The sequence below is a fragment of the Pristiophorus japonicus genome, chromosome 6, assembly GCF_044704955.1.
Source record: "Pristiophorus japonicus isolate sPriJap1 chromosome 6, sPriJap1.hap1, whole genome shotgun sequence".
Taxonomy (NCBI): Eukaryota; Metazoa; Chordata; class Chondrichthyes; family Pristiophoridae; genus Pristiophorus; species Pristiophorus japonicus.
In genome coordinates, this window is record NC_091982.1 from 27254060 (window position 1) to 27274892 (window position 20833).

Here is a 20833-nt window from a genome sequence, read left to right on the forward strand (position 1 = left end):
TGTTTTGAATTAATGCTTGGGTTTTTATTTCCTGCAAGGGTCTCTTGTTTTGTTTGGGGAGGCGGGTGCAGGAGATGTTTGGGGACTTGTATATCATAAAATATTTTTTCTGCTTCAGGGTGGCTACTTCGGCCAGATTCGGAACACAAAGAAATCATCCCAGCGACTAAAAGATGCACTGCTTGACCATGACCTAGCACTTCCCCTTTGTCTCCTTATGGCCCAGCAGAGAAATGGTGTTATTTTCCAGGAAGGGGGTGAGAAGCATCTCAAATTAGTTGGGAAATTGTACGATCAGGTAAGCATTACAAATATGCAATGAATTCGTTTAATAATCCTTATGACAATTTGTGTGCAGAGTTGGTTGTAAAATTGCTTGACAAAGCTATTTTAGGAATTCTGTTTGTCACGCTTGGTTCGTATCCGAGGAGTACTGTGTATTTTCTAGACAAAGCAGTCTGATTGATGAGCATCATATCCAATCGCCTCAACACCAATCCCCTCCACCACCGGTATACCGTCGTTGCAGTGTGCACGATCTGGAGGATGTACGACAGCAACTTGCCATTAAGCAGCACCTTCCAAACATCCATTGTCAAGATGGACAAGAGCATAGGAACACAGTCAGCTTCAAGATCACCTCCAAGTCATATACTATCCTGACTTGCAGATATATCATTGTTCCTTTATCACTGTTCCTTCATCACTGCCGGGTCAAAATTCTGGAGCTCCTGACCTAACAGCATTGTAGGAGCATCTTCACCATACAGACAAGCGGTTCAAGAAGGTGGCCCACCACTTCTTGGCCCATAACCCAAGAATGCATACAAAAAAGGGACTATGATTGATCTCTCATATTTCTTGTACTTACAGTGAAAATATTGACTATCATTTCTGTTATGAATATGTCTTTGTCTTTTTCATTTTAAGTTTGGTCTTATTTTTCTGCTTCTACTTTTTGTTATCCTATCAAATTGGAAAAAACTTCTCTCACCCTGTCCCCCACCCAAAGAATTGTCGCAAAAACTCTAATCGTCAATCACATTGCAGCAAAAAAAAATGTCCCAAATACATCTGTTTATGATAATTTCATAACAACCCTGCAATACTCTGAAAAATGCAGTTGCATGCGAAACACATTTTTCAACATTCATCTCCAAATTCTCCACCCACCCAACTTAAGATCTAGCTTTCTGATCCAAACATTGATATTACAACTGCAGTTAACCAATGCATGCATTTATTCAACCGAAGAACCAACAGACGACATTTCACAATCCATGCTGCACACTTTGCTGCTCCCTTTCAATCTCATACCATGCAATTTACAAGCCCTACTCTTGCTGCACTTTTCATTTCAGCACCAGGACTGAAAATAAATCAGGGGTACATTGGGGTACTACTGCAAGTAGTGAGCTAGATTTTCTTCTCTGGCTCCATGCTGAGACCAGCTCAACAAAAATATATTCCAGTGAAAAAGAAGGGCGGTAAGAAAAGGGATAACCAGCCGTGGATAACCAAGGAAATAAAGGAGAGTATCAAATTAAAAACCAATGTGTATAAGGTGGCCAAGGTTAGTGGGAAACTAGAAGATTGGGGAAATTTTAAACGACAGCAAAGAATGACTAAGAAAGCAATGAAGAAAAGAAAGATAGATTACGAAAGTAAACTTGCGCATAACATAAAAACAGATCGTAAAAGCTTTTACCGATATATAAAACGGAAGAGAGAGTGACCAAAGTAAATGTTGGTCCCTGAGAAGATGAGAAGGGGGATTTAATAATGGGAAATGTGGAAATGGCTGAGACCTTAAACAATTATTTTGCTTCGGTCTTCACAGTGGAAGACACAAGAACCATGCCAAAAATTGCTGGTCACGGGAATGTGGGAAGGAAGGACCTTGAGACAATCACTATCACGAGGGAGGTAGTGCTGGACAGGCTAATGGGACTCAAGGTAGACAAGTCCCCTGGTCCTGATGAAATGCATCCCAGGATATTAAAAGAGATGGCGGAAGTTATAGCAGATGCATTCGTTATAATCTACCAAAATTCTCGAGACTCTGGGGAGGTACCAGCGGATTGGAAAGCAGCTAATGTAACGCCTCTGTTTAAAAAAGGGGCAGACAAAATAGGCCGGTTAGTTTAACATCTGTAGTGGGGAAAATGCTTGAAGCTATCATTAAGGAAGAAATAGCGGGACATCTAGATTGGAATAGTGCAATCAAGCAGACGCAACATGGATTCATGAAGGGGAAATCATGTTTAACTAATTTACTAGAATTCTTTGAGGATATAACGAGCATGTTGGATAGAGGTGTACCAATGGATGTGGTGTATTTAGATTTCCAAAAGGCATTCGATAAGGTGCCACACAAAAGGTTACTGCAGAAGATAAAGGTAGGCGCAGTCAGAAAAAAATGTATTAGCATGGATAGAGAATTGGCTGGCTAACAGAAAGCAGAGAGTCAGGATAAATGGGTCCTTTTTGGGTTGGAAATCGGTGGTTAGTGGTGTGCCACAGGGATTGGTGCTGGGACCAAAACTGTTGACAATATACATAGATGACCTGGAAGAGGGGACAGAGTGTAGTGTAACAAAATTTGCAGATGACATAAAGATTTGTGGGAAAGCGGGTTGTGCAGCGGACACAGAGGCTGCAAAGAGATTTAGATAGGTTAAGCGAATGGGCTAAGGTTTGGCAGATGGAATACAATGTCGGAAAATGTGAGGTCATCCACCTTGGGCGGGGGGGGAAACAGTAAAAGGGAATATTATTTGAATGGGGAGAAATTGCAACATGCTACAGTGCAGAGGGACCTGGGGGTCCTTGTGCATTAATTCCAAAAAGTTAGTTTGCACGTGCAGCAGGTAATCAGGAAGGCGAATGGAATGTTGGCCTTCATTGCGAGAGGGATGAAACGTAGGTCCCCTGCAGTCAGAATCAGGGGAAGTCATAATGGGGAACAAAGAAATGGTGGACCAATTGAACAAGTACTTTGGTTTGGTATTCACTAAGGAGGACACAAACAACCTTCCGGATATAAAAGGGGTTAAGAGGGTCTAGTAAGGAGGAGGAACTGAGGGAAATCCTTATCAGTCGGGAAATTGTGTTGGGGAAATTGATGGGATTGAAGGCCGATAAATCCCCAGGGCCTGATGGACTGCATCCCAGAGTACTGAAGGAGGTGGCCTTGGAAATAGCGGATGCATTGACAGTCATTTTCCAACATTCCATTGACTCTGGATCAGTTCCTATCGAGTGGAGGGTAGCCAATGTAACCCCACTTTTTAAAAAAGGAGGGAGAGAGAAAACAGGGAATTATAGACCGGTCAGCCTGACATCGGTAGTGGGTAAAATGATGGAATCAATTATTAAGGATGTCATAGCAGTGCATTTGGAAAGAGGTGACATGATAGGTCCAAGTCAGCATGGATTTGTGAAAGGGAAATCATGCTTGACAAATCTTCTGGAATTTTTTGAGGATGTTTCCAGTGGACAAGGGAGAACCAGTTGATGTGGTATATTTGGACTTTCAGAAGGCTTTCGACAAGGTCCCACACAAGAGATTAATGTGCAAAGTTAAAGCACATGGGATTGGGGGTAGAGTGCTGACATGGATTGAGAACTGGTTGTCAGACAGGAAGCAAAGAGTAGGAGTAAATGGGTACTTTTCAGAATGGCAGGCAGTGACGAGTGGGGTACCGCACAGGTTCTGTGCTGGGGCCCCAGCTGTTTACACTGTACATGAATGATTTAGACGAGGGGATTAAATGTAGTATCTCCAAATGGTACATCAGTCATTGAAGGTTGGCATGCAGGTACAGCAGGCGGTTAAGAAAGCAAATGGCATGTTGGCCTTCATAGCGAGGGGATTTGAGTACAGGGGCAGGGAGGTGTTGCTACAGTTGTACAGGGCCTTGGTGAGGCCACACCTGGAGTATTGTGTACAGTTTTGGTCTCCTCACCTGAGGAAGGACATTCTTGCTATTGGGGGAGTGCAGCGAAGGTTCACCAGACTGAGTCCCGGGATGGCGGGACTGACCTATCAAGAAAGACTGGATCAACTGGGCTTGTATTCACTGGAGTTCAGAAGAATGAGAGGAGATCTCATAGAAACATTTAAAATTCTGACGGGGTTAGACAGGTTTCGATGCAGGAAGAATGTTCCCAACGTTGGGGAAGTCCAGAACCAGGGGACACAGTCGAAGGATAAGGGGTAAGCCATTTAGAACCGAGATGAGGAGAAACTTCTTCACCCAGAGAGTGGTGAACCTGTGGAATTCTCTACCACAGAAAGTTGTTCAGGCCAATTCACGAAATATATTCAAAAAGGAGTTAGATGAAGTCCTTACTACTTGGGGGATCAAGGGGTATGGCGAGAAAGCAGGAATATGGTACTGAAGTTGCATGTTCAGCCATGAACTCATTGAATGGCGGTGCAGGCTAGAAGGGCCGAATGTCTTACTCCTGCACCTATTTTCTTTGTTTCTATTCTATGGGCCCAAGTTTCCACAAGAAAAAAAACGGGCGCCCCTCCGAGCCGGGCGCCCGTTTTTCGCGCCTAAAACGGCGCCTAAAAAAATCCTCGGTATTCTCCACCTACTTACAGGTCCTCTGGCCCTCGGCGCAGCCAACACGAGGTGGGAATGGAGCCAGGTCCCTGCGCTGAAAACAGTGCCGGGACGTCTGCACATGCGCGCTACAGTCGGCACGCAAGTGCAGTAGCTCCAGACCGCGAACTGTGTGGGAGGGGCGCGAAGCATGCAGCCCCTAGCCCTGGCTGAATGGCCTCACTGGGGCTGCGTGAATAAGGCTCCTCCCACGGCCAGCTCCTGCTCCCCGACCCCCGCTCCCCACCCTCAGCCGACCCGACCCAACACCTGCTCTCCCCCCCCCCCCCGACCCGACACCTGCTCTCCCCCCGCCGACCCGATCCGACCCCCCCCCCGCCGACCAGACCCGACCCGACACCCGCTGCCCCCCCTCTCTCCCTCCCCCGACCCGACACCCGCTACCCCCCCTCTCCCCCTCCTCCTCCCTCTCTCTCTCTCCTCCTCCCTCTCTCTCCCTCCCTCCCCCTTCTCTCTATCTCTCTCTCTCCCTCCCTCCCGCTCAGCGGCACGAACGGCTGCAGAATTCTCCCTGGCTGAAGCACTTTCACACAGGTAGGAAGATGGTTTATTTAATCTTTTCTTGGCTTATAAATGTTTATTCAGGTTGGATTTATTTGTAGAAGTATAAATAAGGATTTATTGTCGAATTTAATGAGTTCCCTCCCCCTCCCCCCCACCTCGTTCTGGACGCCTAATTTGTAACCTGCGCCTGATTTTTTAATGTGTAGAACAGGTCTTTTCAGTTCTACAAAAATCTTCACTGGCTCCATTCTACTTTAGTTTGGAGTACATTTTCACTGTGGAAACTTTCAATCAGGCGTCAGTGGCCGGATACGCCCCCTTTTGAAGAAAAAATTCTGTTCGAAAGTAGAACTATTCTACCTGACTAGAACTGCAGAAAAAAAAATGTGGAGAATTGCGATTTCTAAAATAGTCCGTTCTCCACCAGTTGCTCCTAAAAAATCAGGCGCAAATCATGTGGAAACTTGGGCCCTATGTTTCTATGGATGGAGTACAAAAGCTGGGAGGTCCTGCTACAACTGTACAGGGCATTGGTGATGCCGCACCTGGAGTACTGCGTGCTCCTTACTGAAGGAAGGATATACTAGCCTTGGAGTGGGTACAGAGACGATTCACTCGGCTGATTCCAGGAATGAGAGGGTTACCTTATGATGATAGATTGAGTAGACTGGGTCTTTACTCGTTGGAGTTCAGAAGGATGAAGGGTGATCTTTCGAAACATTTAAAATAATGCAAGGGATAGACAAGAAAGAGGCAGAGAGGTTGTTTCCACTGGTTGGGGAGACTAGAACTAGGGGGCACAGCCTCAAAGTACGGAGGAGACAATTTAAAACCGAGTTGAGAAGGAATTTCTTCTCCCAGAGGGTTGTGAATCTGTGGAATTCTCTGCCCAGGGAAGCAGTTGAGGCTAGCTCCTTGAATGTATTCAAATCACAGGTAGATAGATTTTTAACCAATAAGGGAATTAAGGGTTAAGGGGAGCAGGCGGGTAAGTGGAGCTGACTCCACGGCCAGATCAGCCATGATCTTGTTGAATGGCGGAGCAGGCTCAAGGGGCTAGATGGCCTACTCCTTTTGTTCTTATGTATGTTATGATTTCACGTTCCTGTTGCTTATTAAAACAAAAAGTAACCAAGAAGCAGCAGCACCAGTGTTCAACAACTCAGTTGCTGTACTGATGCTGAATGAGTTATATGGGATTTGAAACTTGATTTTCATGTTATATAATTTATTTTTGTGGAGGATGATTAGTAATCTAGCAATGTTATTTGGATATCATACAATGTTTTTTTTGGTCTTATTTATCAACCCTCAAAACATGCATGCATCAGATTGGCTCCCCTGCTTCCCTCCAACTTTGGGCATTGTTGTGTTGTCTTGCCATTGATTTCCGTTCCAGCTTTAGGGTTTGTTCTCTTCTTGGCCTGGTCCAGTTTCTTTCTTCCATTTGCAGTGCAGAATTTCATGCCCACTGCAGCAAGAGTACCTGCTAATTTAATCCCGGGTCAGGCTGCAACCTTTCAAGCTCTCTGCCAGGCTAATTTTGAGATTCCTGGATACATTTGAAATGGTCTAAACTTGTTGAGCTTTAGATTGAATATAAAATGCAGAAGTAGTTTTTATTTTAATCAGCCAAGAAATGATTTGCTTTTTAAGATTTCAATTATATTTATTCCTGTCACCCTTATCCTCCTGCTTGACTACCCCATCCCTATTTCCTTGACTGATGGAATAGGAAGAGGATCTTGCTTCCAGGTCTTTTCAAACCCCAGTCGAAAACTATTGACTGGGAGATATCCTGAGTTGACTCGGTTTTTGGCTTTTTTTCTTTGTTCGTCTTTGGTGATCCTGACACCGACAGTGATGGCAAATGCTAAGAGTGAGATTGACCAAATTGGTTGCAAGTCTAGTAAAGCATATTGGAGCAGCTGTTATTTTTCATTGAGGTATTATTACAGTTTAATTGAGGTACTGGATCCTTAAAGCAGAACGGGTAATATTGGAGAGATCCACACTAACAGCCTGACTGGAATTGGGAACTTGCTGTGTAAGGAGGTGCTGATATTGCCATCTTCCACCTTGTAGCCTAAAAACAGAATTTGCAGGGCCATTTATTTCTTCCATGCCTGATGATGTGAGGTGACTGGCTCTGTGTGTTCACAGTCTGCTCCTTCACATTCCCTGGATTTGCAAATCAACTCGGACTGATCAGCTTAAAATTTTTCTGTCAGCTGTAAGGGCCCCATGTCAAAGTAACTTGGTAACTTTGAACTCTTGTTAGTAGACATGACTCCACAACATAAAATCAACTTAACTTGGCACAGATTGGTAATCTTCCTCAGATTATTAGGAAAGCTTGTTGTGGGAATTGTAAAAATTCATATTGGTATTGTCGAAGTTATTTTGAATTTAGGGTTTGAGCAGATTAGAGACGTTTTGAATTAATATTTGGTGTATGCTGCACCGGGACCTGGGTTTGCTTGATGCTGGTGCTGGCTTCCAATAGTGGATGATTATTTCATTTGAGTGCAGACCTTTCTTGCACTGAACACAACAGTTCACACGTACATACAAACTACGCAACACTATTGCCGAGAATGTGGTAATGAAGTTCTTTTCACGTTGAGATCACTTTTATCATGAACTTGAAGTAAAGTAAGTGCACTGCATTCTAGTATTTATCTGTCGGTGCATTTTTTATTTTATTTCTTCTTTTCAGCCTGAGAGTTTGTTTTACAACTTATATCTGTGCTTGTGCAACAAGTTTGCCATTGTCAAATTAATATTGTGTTAGCTCTTAAATGGTTTATATTCATCCACTTGGATTTATGAAAGAATACAGGATGCTTGTAAATCCAATTTGAAGTCCAAACTAAATATACCCTTCTTGGTTTTGCAGTGCCATGATACACTGGTGCAGTTTGGAGGATTTTTAGCTTCAAATCTAAGTACAGAAGACTACATCAAACGAGTGCCTTCAATTGATGTTCTTTGTAATCAGTTTCACACACCTCATGATGCAGCATTTTTCTTGTCACGTCCTATGTATGCACACCACATTTCAGTAAGTAGTGTTTTATTTGACAGCTGTTTTTCTATTTATGTGGAAGGTTACGATGTAGGTGATGTATTTTCCCTTTTATATTTTTAAGGTGGTCAATCTATCAGTACAGTTCACAGAAAATGGGACTTTAAACATTGGTGAAAGCACAAATTTAATCTTGTTCAGCTAAGTTTAAACTGTTATCCAACTCCCTTTCTAAAAAGTATTGAATCCTCAGATTGATTTGTCAATTGGTGATTGAGCTATTTAGTGGCCTCAGGAGAATGGCACTCAGGTGGAGAGCCCAGCCCTGCAATTGGATTGTGCTGCCAATTGGGCTCGCTAAAGTACCAATCTGGACAGAAGCCCACATTACTTGTGTCTGAATACAAAACTCAGAACCTCAGTCGAAGCAAATTCAGCTCTTGGATACCATTGGATGCAGTTTGGCTTTTTGATATTGGCTGGTGCCATTGGCAGAGGGAGTACTGCATGGGTAATTTGAGCTGCAAATGAGGAAAGTAAAATTAACAAAACATCAGCGCACTTGAGACCATTCTGAAACTTTGTTCAGTGCAATCCATGTTTCCTTGGTGCTTGCCGCTAAAGAAATTAAGCTTGCAGTGCTGTCCCTTTGCACGACACAATTTATCTTGAAATGTGGGGAAAAAAATTAAATGATAGGAACTCGGTCGTGGACTATATCAGTAAATCACTTATTCTTTAATATTTCCTATTTTAAATTGATTTTCTTTGCAGGTTTGCTTAATACTATCGTGGACAAGGAAATATAACACATTTCCACTTGTCTTCCAAATTATTTCTGAGCTTTGTACTTGTTTAATGGTTGTTGTCCTTGTACCTGTTTTATGGTTCTTTTTTTAGCTGGTCTTGGGAGTTCTGTCATCTTGGGCAGATATTTTATTTGATTTTTAGCTCGTACAGTGATTCTGAAGCAAAAACAGGTGTTACCAATATCAGGAAAGGCACCACTATTGTAAATATTTTACAATCAGTGTTTGTTAATGCATCTGGGATGAAAAAAATGCTATCGGGCCGATTATATGTCTTCATGCCCTATCCTCTGGGTGATTTCAACTCTCTGCGCAAGCATTCACTTCCTGGGAAAACAGAGATCTGAGACCTCTCCAAACTCATTCATAATCAGGCAAGCCCCAGGAGATCCCAGAGCTAGTGATTTTTTCCCCAAATAATTCACTGTTGTCCTCCACATGCTGTAATCACTTCATTTTCCTCCAATTGTTTCTAAAAGGAGTATAAGCAAACAGTCTTCACTGCTTCAAAACTCAGCTCGAAGGATTGATTATCCTACGGGGAAAAATAAATCTATATATTCAACCTCACTCCCTGCTTCCTGGCATTTGTATGGATGGCCCCCAGTTCAACCCAACCCCATCACCTCAAACATGCTACCTGCTTGCTTTATCATGTTTTCAATAATCTTAACTACTTGGGTCAGATCCCCTCAAGTGTTTGCCTGCCCCTACCCCAGTTGAGTGCAAGCGTTCAGCATCAAGTCTGTCTTCATACTTCAATGATCTCGGGCATAAAATTATCATTGTTGCCCTTCATCTGCATAGCTACTCTGTTTATAATTCCTAAAATATTTCTTGAGTACCAGTTGCTGAATTAAATTCAAATTTTAACCACTAGCTGCCTCATCTATTTTAGATAGACAAATCAGACTTATTTCCTATTAATCCTCTTTTTAATCGTATCCCATTATTTGGGACATTGTAATCATCTGCACCTTGATCTCTCTCCTACTGCTCCTAAGTCTCCGAGTATTGTTGAGTCATACTTTTTAAAATACTGTGCCCGCTTAGTAGTCGTCCTAAATTTGCGATAGGCCCGTATTTTAAATAGTTGAGCGAGTCGAGCGGTTTGAATTTTCAAGGAGTTCCCACCCACCCTCTAATAACCGATCAGCTGTGCCTCAAAATAAACCAAGAACAATTTACTTTATTATTAACTTCTTATTCCATTCCTATTACTTTGGCCCCATCAGTCTTTCAAATACCTCACCTGTGGTTATTGTTCTTGGATGAGTATTGGGTTGTTCATGTGTGGCATTAACACCCTCGGGAGGTGGGGTGGAGAGAGAAATGCACTGAGAGTTTCACCCTGTAACTGATTTTGTTTCCAAATTGCGGTTGTGCTCTGTGAATATCTCTGGACACGGAGCAGCCAATTAGTATTCTTTCATTATGTGAGACTAATTAAGCAAAATCTGCATGCTGGATGAGAAATGCTCTGATGATTTATGAGATGGTTAGAGGTATCTTGAGAAGCAGTCCTGTGCCAAGAAAAAGTATTCCATTATTTTATTCATGCAGCAGTACAATATTAATGAAAGCATTAAATCAACGAGCAAAGTTGCCTTTGGTCACACAACAAAACCTTTGTATTTGAAGACAAATTTATCAGACTTGGTCTTATTGTGGAATTTGTCTTAAAAGATTAGTGTATCGGCACCATCTGTCCAAAGTGACCATTATGGAACTCAAGGTTAAGCAGTTAATTTTCTGTCCAAGGATCCATGCTTGCTGTAATCGGTATCGAGCAAACGATTTTGTAGTTCCCAAAAACACTTTCCAAGTAATCCTTACTTAAAAATAGTAAACTTCTTGAGGAATGTATTGCATTATATCTTGAGAAAAAGATAGTATTTTAAAAGACTTACTACAAAAAATTTTTACCTAGCTAATTTAATGAAATCCCTGGTACTTTACATGTCTTTCATCTCGAGGAACATAGGAACAGAAGTAAGTCATTTAGCCCCTCGAGTCTGTTCTGCTATTCAATATGATCATGGCTGATCTGTGACCGAATTGCCACATTTGCCCCAAATCACTGATTTTTGGTTAACAAAAATCTATCAATCTCTGATTTAAAATTCACAATTGAACTGGTATCAACTGCTGTTTGCACAAGAGTTCCAAACTTCTACCAACCTTTCCGTGCAGGGGTGTTTCGCAACTCCCTCTGGTATACCCCTAGTAGGACCCTCATGTTTGCTTCGTTCAAGGGGTGCAGTACACAGCTGAATTCGTCGTCCAATGCCATGTCACGCTCTCAAGCCTCAACCTTCACAACCAAAGGCATTCACTACTCTCGGATCATCTTGGAGGGCAAAGCTACCCCTAAACTCCTTTTCTGTACTATCAGTTGCCTCCTTAGGCTCCTCTTCCCTTCACACTCACCTCTACTCTGTCGAGCGAGGGACTCATAGATTTCATCAAGTTTCATTTGCCTCCGTTCCTTCCCAACCCACCACCTCTCCTTGCCCACTAAACCGAATCTACTGCTGTCCCCCTCCTATCCTTGCCCTGTTTCTCTCATTTCTCACTGATTTTCCTTCCCACCCTCGGATTATCTCATTCAAGAGTCCTACTTCCTGCTCCTCAACCCCAATCCCACTAATTTGCTGACCACCCAGCCTTCTTTCCTGGCCTCCATGCTAACTGACACTGTAAATGATTCCCTCTCCTTGGGGACTTCCTGTTTGAATCCTTCCAATCAGATTTCTACCTCACACACTGCAACAGCCCTAATCAAAATCACACATGACATTCTTTGTGACTGCATTGCATTCTCTTTCCTTATCCTCCTCAACCACTATGCAGCATTGAATGCAGTCAATCACACCCTCTTAGAATGCTTCTCCTCTGTTGCCCAACTCAGTGGGACTACCCTCTCTAAGTTTCGCTCTTAACTATCTTTTAGCTACAACATCTCGAGCAATGGTTTCTTTTCCCACATCCCCAATGTCACCTCTTGAGTCGCTCACAAATCCATCCCCCAGCCCGCCCCCCTCTCCATCTCTTATCGACATGCTGCCTCTTGGTGACATCACACGCAGACACAGGATCAGTTTTCTCTCATATGCTGATGATACCCAGCTTGATGTCTCCTCCATCTCTCTCAACCCTTCTACTGGCTCTGTGCTGTCAGCCTGCTTGTATAATATCAGTCTTGGATAAGCCATAATTTTCTGCAGCTAAAACATAGGTAAGGCCAAATCCATCATCTTCAGTCTCTTATTATGGACTGCATCACCTTGAGATCCACTCCATTCCCTCTTCAGCCCAAAGACCATCTCCTTTCGCCACTAACACCGTTCACCCTCCATAAATTTCAGCTCACCGAAAACTCTTAACGGCTAACAAATCTAGAACTCCCTGGATGTCAAGGGGCATGCAGGATAGGATAAAGAAATAAAGGGAGGCTTATGACTGATACCAAGGGTTCAATACTGCAGAAACCCTGGAGGAGTATAGAAAGTGGAGGTGTAAACTTAAAAATGGAATTTGGAAAGCAGAGAGGGCATGAAAAAATGTTGGTAAGTAAAATCAAGGGAAACCCAAAGATATTTTATAAATATATTAAGAGCAAGAGGATAACTAAAGAAAGGGTAGGGCCTATTAGAGACCTTAAAAGGTAATCTGTGTGTAGAGGCAGAAGACGTGGGTGTGGTTCTTAATGAATATTTTGCGTCTGTTTTCACAAATGAGAGGGGTGATGCAGACATTGCAATCAGGCAGGAGGAGTGTGAAATATTAGACGAAATAATCATCGTGAGAGAGGAAGTATTCAGGGGTTTAGCATCTTTGAAAGTGTATAAATCCCCAGGCCCGGATGAAATGTATCCCAGGCTGTTAAGAGAAGCAAAAGAGGAAATAGCAGGGGCTCTGACCATCATTTTCCAATCCTCTCTGCCTACTGGTGTGGCGCTGGAAGACTGCTAACATTGTATCTTTGTTTAAAAAGGGAGAAATGGATGGATCAAGCAATTATAGACTAGTCAGCCTAACCTCGGTGGTGGGAAAATTATTGGAAAAAATTCTGAGGGATAGGATAAATCTTCATTTAGAAAGACATGGATTAAGAACATAAAAACATAAGAATTAGGAACAGGATTAGGCCATCTAGCCCCTCGAGCCTGCTCTGCCACTCAACAAGACCATGGCTGATCTGGCCGTGGACTCAGCTCCACTTACCTGCCCGCTCCCCATAACCCTTAATTCCCTTATTGGTTAAAAATCTATCTATCTGTGATTTGAATACATTCAATGAGCTAGCCTCAACTGCTTCCCTGGGCAGAGAATTCCACAGATTCACAACCCTCTGGGAGAAGAAATTCCTTCTCAACTCGGTTTTAAATTGGCTCCCCCGTATTTTGAGGCTGTGCCCCCTAGTTCTAGTCTCCCCGACCAGTGGAAACACCCTCTCTGCCTCTCTCATGTCTATCCCTTTCATTATTTTAAATGTTTCAATCAGATCACCCCTCATCCTTCTGAACTCCAACGAGTAAAGACCCAGTCTACTCAATCTATCATCATAAGGTAACCCCCTCATCTCCGGAATCAGCCTAATGAATCGTCTCTGTACCCCCTCCAAGGCTAGCATATCCTTCCTTAAGTAAGGTGACCAAAACTGCACGCAGTACTCCAGGTGCGGCCTCACCAATACCCTGTACAGTTGCAGCAGGACCTCCCTGCTTTTGTACTCCGTCCCTCTCGTAATGAAGGCCAACATTCCATTCGCCTTCCTGATTACCCGCTGCACCTGCAAACTAACTTTTTGGGATTCATGCACAAGGACGTTTAAGTCTTTCTGCACAGCAGCATGTTGTAATTTCTCCCCATTCAAATAATATTGGCTTTTACTGTTTTGTTTTTTTCCCCAAGGTGGATGACCTCACATTTTCCGACGTTGTATTCCATCTGCCAAACCTTAGCCCATTCGCTTAACCTATCTAAATCTCTTTGCAGCCTCTCTGTGTCCTCGACACAACCCGCTTTCCCACTAATCTTTGTGTCATCTGCAAATTTTGTCGCACTACACTCTGTCCCCTCTTCCAGGTCATCTATGTGTATTGAAACAGTTGTGGTCCCAGCACCGATCCCTCTGGCACACCACTAACCACCGATTTCCAACCCGAAAAGGACCCATTTATCCCGACTCTCTGCTTTCTGTTAGCCAGCCAATTCTCTATCCATGCTAATACATTTCCTCTGACTCCGTGTACCTTTATCTTCTGCAGTAACCTTTTGTGTGACACCTTATCGAATGCCTTTTGGAAATCTAAATACACCACATCCATCGGTACTCCTCTATCCACCATGCTTGTTATTCAAAGAATTCCAGTAAATTAGTTAAACATGATTTCCCCTTCATGAATCCATGTTGCGTCTGCTTGATTGCATTATTTCGATCGAGATGTCCCACTATTTCTTCCTTAATGATAGCTTCAAGCATTTTTCCCATTACAGATGTTAAACTAACCGGCCAATAGTTAGCTGCCTTTTGTCTGCCCCCTTTTTTAAACAGGCATTACATTAACTGCTTTCCAATCCGATGGTACCTCCCCAGAGTCCAGAGAATTTTGATAGATTATAACGAATCTATGGCTATAACTTCCACCATCTCTTTTAATACCCTGGGATGCATTTCATCAGAACCAGGGGACTTGTCTACCTTGAGTCCCATTAGCCTGTCAAGCACTACCCCCCCCCCCCCCCCCCGAGTGATCGTGATTATCTCAAGGTCCCCCCTTCCCACATTCCCATGACCAGCAATTTTTGGCATGTTTTTTGTGTCTTCCACTGTGAAGACCGAAGCAAAATAATTGTTTAAGGTCTCAACCGTTTCCACATTTCCCATTATTAAATCCCCCTTCTCATCTTCTAAGGGACCAACATTTACTTTAGTCACTCTTTTCCGTTTTATATATCGGTAAAAGCTTTTGCTATCTGTTTTTATGTTTTGCGCAAGTTTACTTTCGTAATCTATCTTTCCTTTCTTTCCTTTCCTTTCTTTATAATCAAGAACAACAGCATGGATTTGTTATGGGAAGGTCATGACTGACTAACTTGATTGAATTTTTTGAGGAGGTAACAAGGAGGGTCGATGAGGGTGGTATGATGGGGTTGATAATGAAGGTAGGCCACCCCGACCTGCGAGAGGACACTCTCGCAGGTCGGGAGGATAAAGCTGGAGCACGGGCCACTGCAGCATCATGGGTCACCCCGACCTGTGAGAGGACACCACCTCAGGTCAGGAGGATCAAAGAGCTGGAGCATGCCACTGCAACTTCCAGCGCGAGCTGCTGCAAGTGTGCAACAACTTCGAGGTGGGCGACTGGATGGCTTCTTCAAAACCCAGGTCGCCGTTTGGAGCGTGGGAAGAACATCGGCGGGGCCCAGATACAGCAGAGAAACGGGAAGGTCAGGGCAGAGAAGTGGCGAGAGATCCAGGCAGAAATGCAGAAATTGATCGGGGCAGAGGAGAGGTGAGCGATCGTAGCTGAGATTCGGCGAGTGATCGCGGTGGAAGTGCGGCAAGTGATCGTGGCGGAGGTATGGCAAATGACGGTACAGGGCCCAGGGACAGCACTGGCCAGTCCACACTGCAATATGTGTGCGCACTAGGTCCGTACAGCAGAGCAGGTCTCTCATAGTCCTGGTTAACCCTTGCCACTGGATAAAGGCCTAGCTCGATCAAGCCCGTGTGGTGGCTGATGTGCAACGGTCACCACACGTTAAACAAATCCACGCACATACATCTTCCACCCTGGAGTTCAGGACTGGAATATCGGGTTCTTCATTGAAACATCTGCAAACTTTTGATGTGGAAGCAAGTCATCCTCGTTTGAGGGACTGCTTATGATGATGAGTGAAGAAGAAAGTTGTCGACTTCAGAAAGATATCCATGAACTGGCAGGTGGGCAGAACAGTGGCAAATGGAATTCAATCCGGAGAAGTGTGAGTAATGCATTTGAGGAGGGTTAACAAGGCAAGGAAATACACATGAAATTGTAGGCCATTGACGTGCAGAGGAACAAAGGGACCTTGGAGTGCATGTCCACAGATCCCTGAAGGTAGCAGGCCAGGTAGATAAGGTGGTTAAACAAGCAATCTGGAATACTTGCCTTTATTAGCTGAGACATAGAATACAAGAACAGGAAGGTTGTGCTTGAACTGTATTAAACATTAGTTAGGTCACAGCTGGGATACTGCGTGCAGTTCTGGTCACCACATTAGTGCCATCCCATCTTTCCTGTAGAGAGGATGCAGAGGAGATTTACGAGGATGTTGCCTGCACTGGAGAATTTTAGCTTCGAGGAAAGATTGGATAGGCTGGGTTTGTTTTCAGTGAAACAGAGGAGGCTGATGGGAGACCTTATTAAGCTATATACAATTATGAGGGGCCGAGATAGTGGATAGGAAGGTCCTAGTTCCTTAAGCAGAGGAGTCAACAACAAGGGGGCATAGATTCAAAATAATTGATAGGACGTTGAGGGGTAATGTTTTCACCCAGAGGGTGGTGGGGGGTCTGGAACTCACTGTCTGAAAGGGTGGTAGAGACAGAAACCCTCACCACATTTAAATAGTACTTGGATGTGCACTTCAAGTGCCGTAACCTACAGGGCTACGGACCAAGAGCTGGAAAGTTGGATTAGGCTGGATCGCTCTTTGTCGGCCAGCACAGACATGATGGGTCGAAATGGCTGCCTCCTGTGCTGTAAATTTCTATGATTCCACGGTTAAAGGAAGCTGCAGAGGGATATTGATAAGATGGGGGAATGGACTAAAAAGTGACAAATCGAATTCAGTGTCCGTAATGTGAGCTGATTCATTTTGATTTATAAAAAAAAGCAGTAATTATACTCTGAATGGAAGTAGGCTTGGTGCTGTGGAAGAGCAGAGAAATTTGTGGGTCCTTTTTCACGGCACATTAAAGGCACCACACCTGGGATTTGTTACAATGTATACAATTTAAAAGCCAAGAGGTAGTGATGTGATTATAAAATCTTTAAGACTGTATTTGGAGTACAATGTGGAGAATTGGGTTCCACACTACAGGAAAGATATTGAGGCCATAGAGAAGGTGCAATGCAGAATCAATTTCCTTATGCTGCCTTGAGGAAATACAAAGAGGAACAAGACTTTAAAAACTACATCCTTTTTCATTGCAACAATGCAGATTACAGCATGATATGATAGAAATGTTTAAAATTCTAAAAGGATGGGTCAAAGTAAATAGATGAGTATTTCAAGAACAAGAGCTTGCATTTAAACATTACAAGATGCTTCACTGCATCATAATTGACAAAAAGAAGCCAAAGGAGTTAAGACAGGTGACCTAATGTTTGATCAGAGATAGGTTTTAAGCAGTTTCTTGAAGGACGACTGAGGTGGAAAGCGAAGAGGTTGGTGGTGGGAATTTCAGAGCTCAGGAACTAGACGGCTGAAGCGACGGCTGTAAATGATGGAGCGAAGGAAGTGGGGGACACAGAAAAGGCCAGAGTTGGAGAGGTTTGTTGGGGTGGGTGAGGTTAGAGTTGGGGAGGTGTGAAGCCATGACTGGATTTGAAAACCAGGATAAGAATTTTTTAATTGAGGAGTTGGAGCGGGAGCAAATGTAAGTCAGCGAGCACAGGGATGATGGGTAAACGGAGTTTGGTGCAAGTTAAGATTGGGACGAGAGAGTTTTGGATGAGCTCAAGTTTCTGTCGGGTGGAAGATGGAAGACCAGCCAAGAGAGCATTGGAATAGTCGAGTCTGGAGGTAACCAAAGCATGAATGAGGTTTTCAGCAGCAGATGGCTGAGGAAGGGGCAAAATAGGCGATACTCGAGCTGGAGGTAGTCTGTCTTGTTACAGCGAGGATATGTGGTTGAAAGTGCAATTTCAGGTCGTAGTATGCCGAGCTTATGAACGATCTGGTCCCGTCTGAGACAGTGGCCAGGTCGGGATGGAATTGGTGACTCGGGAACTGAGTTTTTGATGGGGGCATAAAGGTTTTGGTCTTCCAATATTTAATTGGAGGAAGTTTCGGCTCATTCAAGACTGATTGTGTGACGAGCGGTCTGACAATACAGGCAGTGGAGGGGTTGAGAGAAAGGTGGTGGTGAGGTAGGACTGGGTATAGTTAGTATACATATGAAAGCTGACAATGTGTCTTCGGATGATACTGAGGGAAGGCAGATATGTGAGAAATACGATGGGGGACAAGGATAGATCTTTGCGGGGTTGGGGGGGTGCGGGGCCGTCTCCAGAGGTAATGGTAAGGGTAGAAACACAATTGCAGGAGATTCTCTGGCGACGATTGGGTAGCTAATAGTGAAACCAGCTGAGAGAAGACCGACTCAGCTGGACAACAGAGGAGAGGCATTGGAGGAATATAGTGTGGCCAACCGTGTCAAAGTGCAGACTGTTCAAGAAGGATGAGGAGAGATAGTGCACCATGGTTACAGTCACCGAGGATATCCGTTCCAGTGCTGTGGCATAGTCAGAAACCTGATTGGAGAGGTTCAAACATGGAGTTGCTGGACAGATGGGCATGGATTTGTGAGGTGACAACACATTCAAGGACTTTGGAGAGAAAAGCGAGATTAGAGATGAGGCAGTAGTTTTCAAAGGGCAATGGGGTAAAGCGTGGGTTTTTGTGGATGAGGTTGATGACAGAAGATTTGAAAGGGAGCAGGACAGTACCTGAGAGAGGGAGCCATTTATACTGTCAGCTGGTATGGGGGACAGGAAAGGAAGTTAGGTTGTTAACAGTTTCGTGGGAATAGGGTCCAAGAGCAGGAGGTGGGTCTCCTGAGCAAAATAAGCTTAGCCTCGAGGGTATGAGAGGAGATCGAAGAGAAACTAGAGAGATTCGAGTTCAGGTCTATGGCTGGGTGGAACCTTGATAGAAGCCTGGCTTGCTGGGCTAACGGAAAAGAGGGATGCGGAAGAGGCAGTTGAACGGATGGTCTCAATCTTACTGACAAAAGTCCATGCAGTAGTTGTGGAGTCTCGACCGAGGAGCCATCGATGCACAATTAAATGTGAAAGATTTAGAACGTAAATCAAGAGAAACTTAATAATACAGGGAGTTGGGGATGTTGAATTTACTTCGTCTTCGAGGTTGCGGCAGAAACCATGCCAACATTCAGGATTGATTTGAAGGATGGATGAAGAAAAAGATGAAAGGATATAGAAAGCAGGTGGGTAAATATTCCGAGTAGAGCGTTTGCTCTGAGTCTTGTATCGGACGTGCGGACGACGTGGCCCGCCCAATGGAGCTGGTCGAGTGTGGTCAGTGCTTCGATGCTAGGGGTGTTGGCCTGATCGAGAACACTGACGTTGATGTGTCTATCCTTCCAGTGGATTTGCAGGGTCTTGTGGAGGCAGCGCTTGGTAGTACTTCTCCAGTGCTTTGAGGTGTCTATTTTATATGGTCTACATCTCTGAGCCATATAGGAGGGCGAGTATCACTACCTCAGGTGGACAGAGGAAACGTTACAAGGCCACCCTCAAAGCCTCCTTGATAAAGTGCGATATCCCCACTGGCAGCTGGGAGTCCCTGGCCAAAGACCGCCCTAAGTGGAGGAAGAGCATCCGGGAGGGCGCTGAGCACCTCGAGTCTCGTCGCCAAGAGCATGCAGAAATCAATCGCAGACAGTGGAAGGAGCATGTGGCAATCTAGGCTCCCTACCCAGCCTTTCCTTCAACGACTGTCTGTCCCACCTGTGACAGAGACTGTAATTGCTGTATTGGACTGTACAGTCACCTGAGAACTTTGAGTGGAAGCAAGACTTCCTCAATTTCGAGGGACTAACTATGATGATGATGCGTAAATATTATTCGGTATATTCTCTTGTGTGGAGGATACATGCCAACGTGGACTGCTTGGGTCAAAGGGCCTATTTCGTGTGGTAACTTTTCTATTTCTTGGGTTGGGTGTCGGGGCGGGGGGAAAACAAGTAATTTAAACGTACATCATTTTTTGCTTGCCATAAAACATTTCAAGATCCTTACTGTTTGAAGTAATTTCACTTGGTAGAATTGAATTTGTCATTTTTTTCCTTTGAACTAACATTCATTTATTCAATTCTTAGAAACATAGAAAATAGGTGCAGGAGTAGGCCATTCGGCCCTTCGATCCTGCACCGCCATTCAATGAGTTCATGGCTGAATATGCAACTTCAGTATCCCATTCCTGCTTTCTCGCCATACCCCTTTATCCGCCAAGTAGTAAGGACTACATCTAACTCCTTTTTGAATATTCTAAATAAAAATAATTTGTTTCAGGAGACTGATCTTGCACAAGTATTTTCTGTTTTGACTTTGCACCGATGAGCAACAAAGAAAATTGGAAAGTATTTTTGAGGGGTATGTTAGAAAATCTGATTTGATGCAAAAGATTATTAGGAAATGGAAAGTATTACCACAAGTGATTAGTAAAGAGTCAACCACAGCGTTTCAGGAGGTGTTGGATACAAAACTTGAAAAGATCATGATAATTATAGATGCTCCCATTGGGCTGTCTGAGCTCTCCCATTTAGAAGAAATTCCATGTTGGACTCTCTAATATCATCTAACTATCTTGAATGGGGAGCGGGCGGGTAAGTGGAGCTGAGTCCACAGCCAGATCAGCCATGATCTTGTTGAATGGCGGAGCAGACTCGAGGGGCTCGATGGCTACTCCTGCTCCTAATTCTTATATCTTATGAATTAATTTTTTTAATTTATTGCCTTTACCCTACCAAGAAGATAATCAGTTGGTGTTGATCATTGCTGGCGTGAAGAAATTCTTCTGGCATCAGCCCTATATTATCCTTTCATACATTTTAACTT

General features: G+C 43.8%; 1 protein-coding gene across 2 annotated transcripts in view; it reads left to right on the top strand.

Annotated features, from left to right (window-relative positions):
• thoc2 (THO complex 2) overlaps nucleotides 1-20833 on the top strand; it is a 150225-nt gene that overhangs the window by 72562 nt on the left and 56830 nt on the right. For both annotated transcript variants that reach the window (XR_011593590.1, XM_070882709.1), the window contains exons 21-22: nucleotides 119-298; nucleotides 8038-8202. Coding sequence is in view for 1 of the 2 variants with exons in the window: in XM_070882709.1 (XP_070738810.1) it covers nucleotides 119-298; nucleotides 8038-8202 (345 nt within the window). In the remaining variant the exon portion in view is untranslated. The remainder of the gene's footprint in view (nucleotides 1-118; nucleotides 299-8037; nucleotides 8203-20833) is intronic.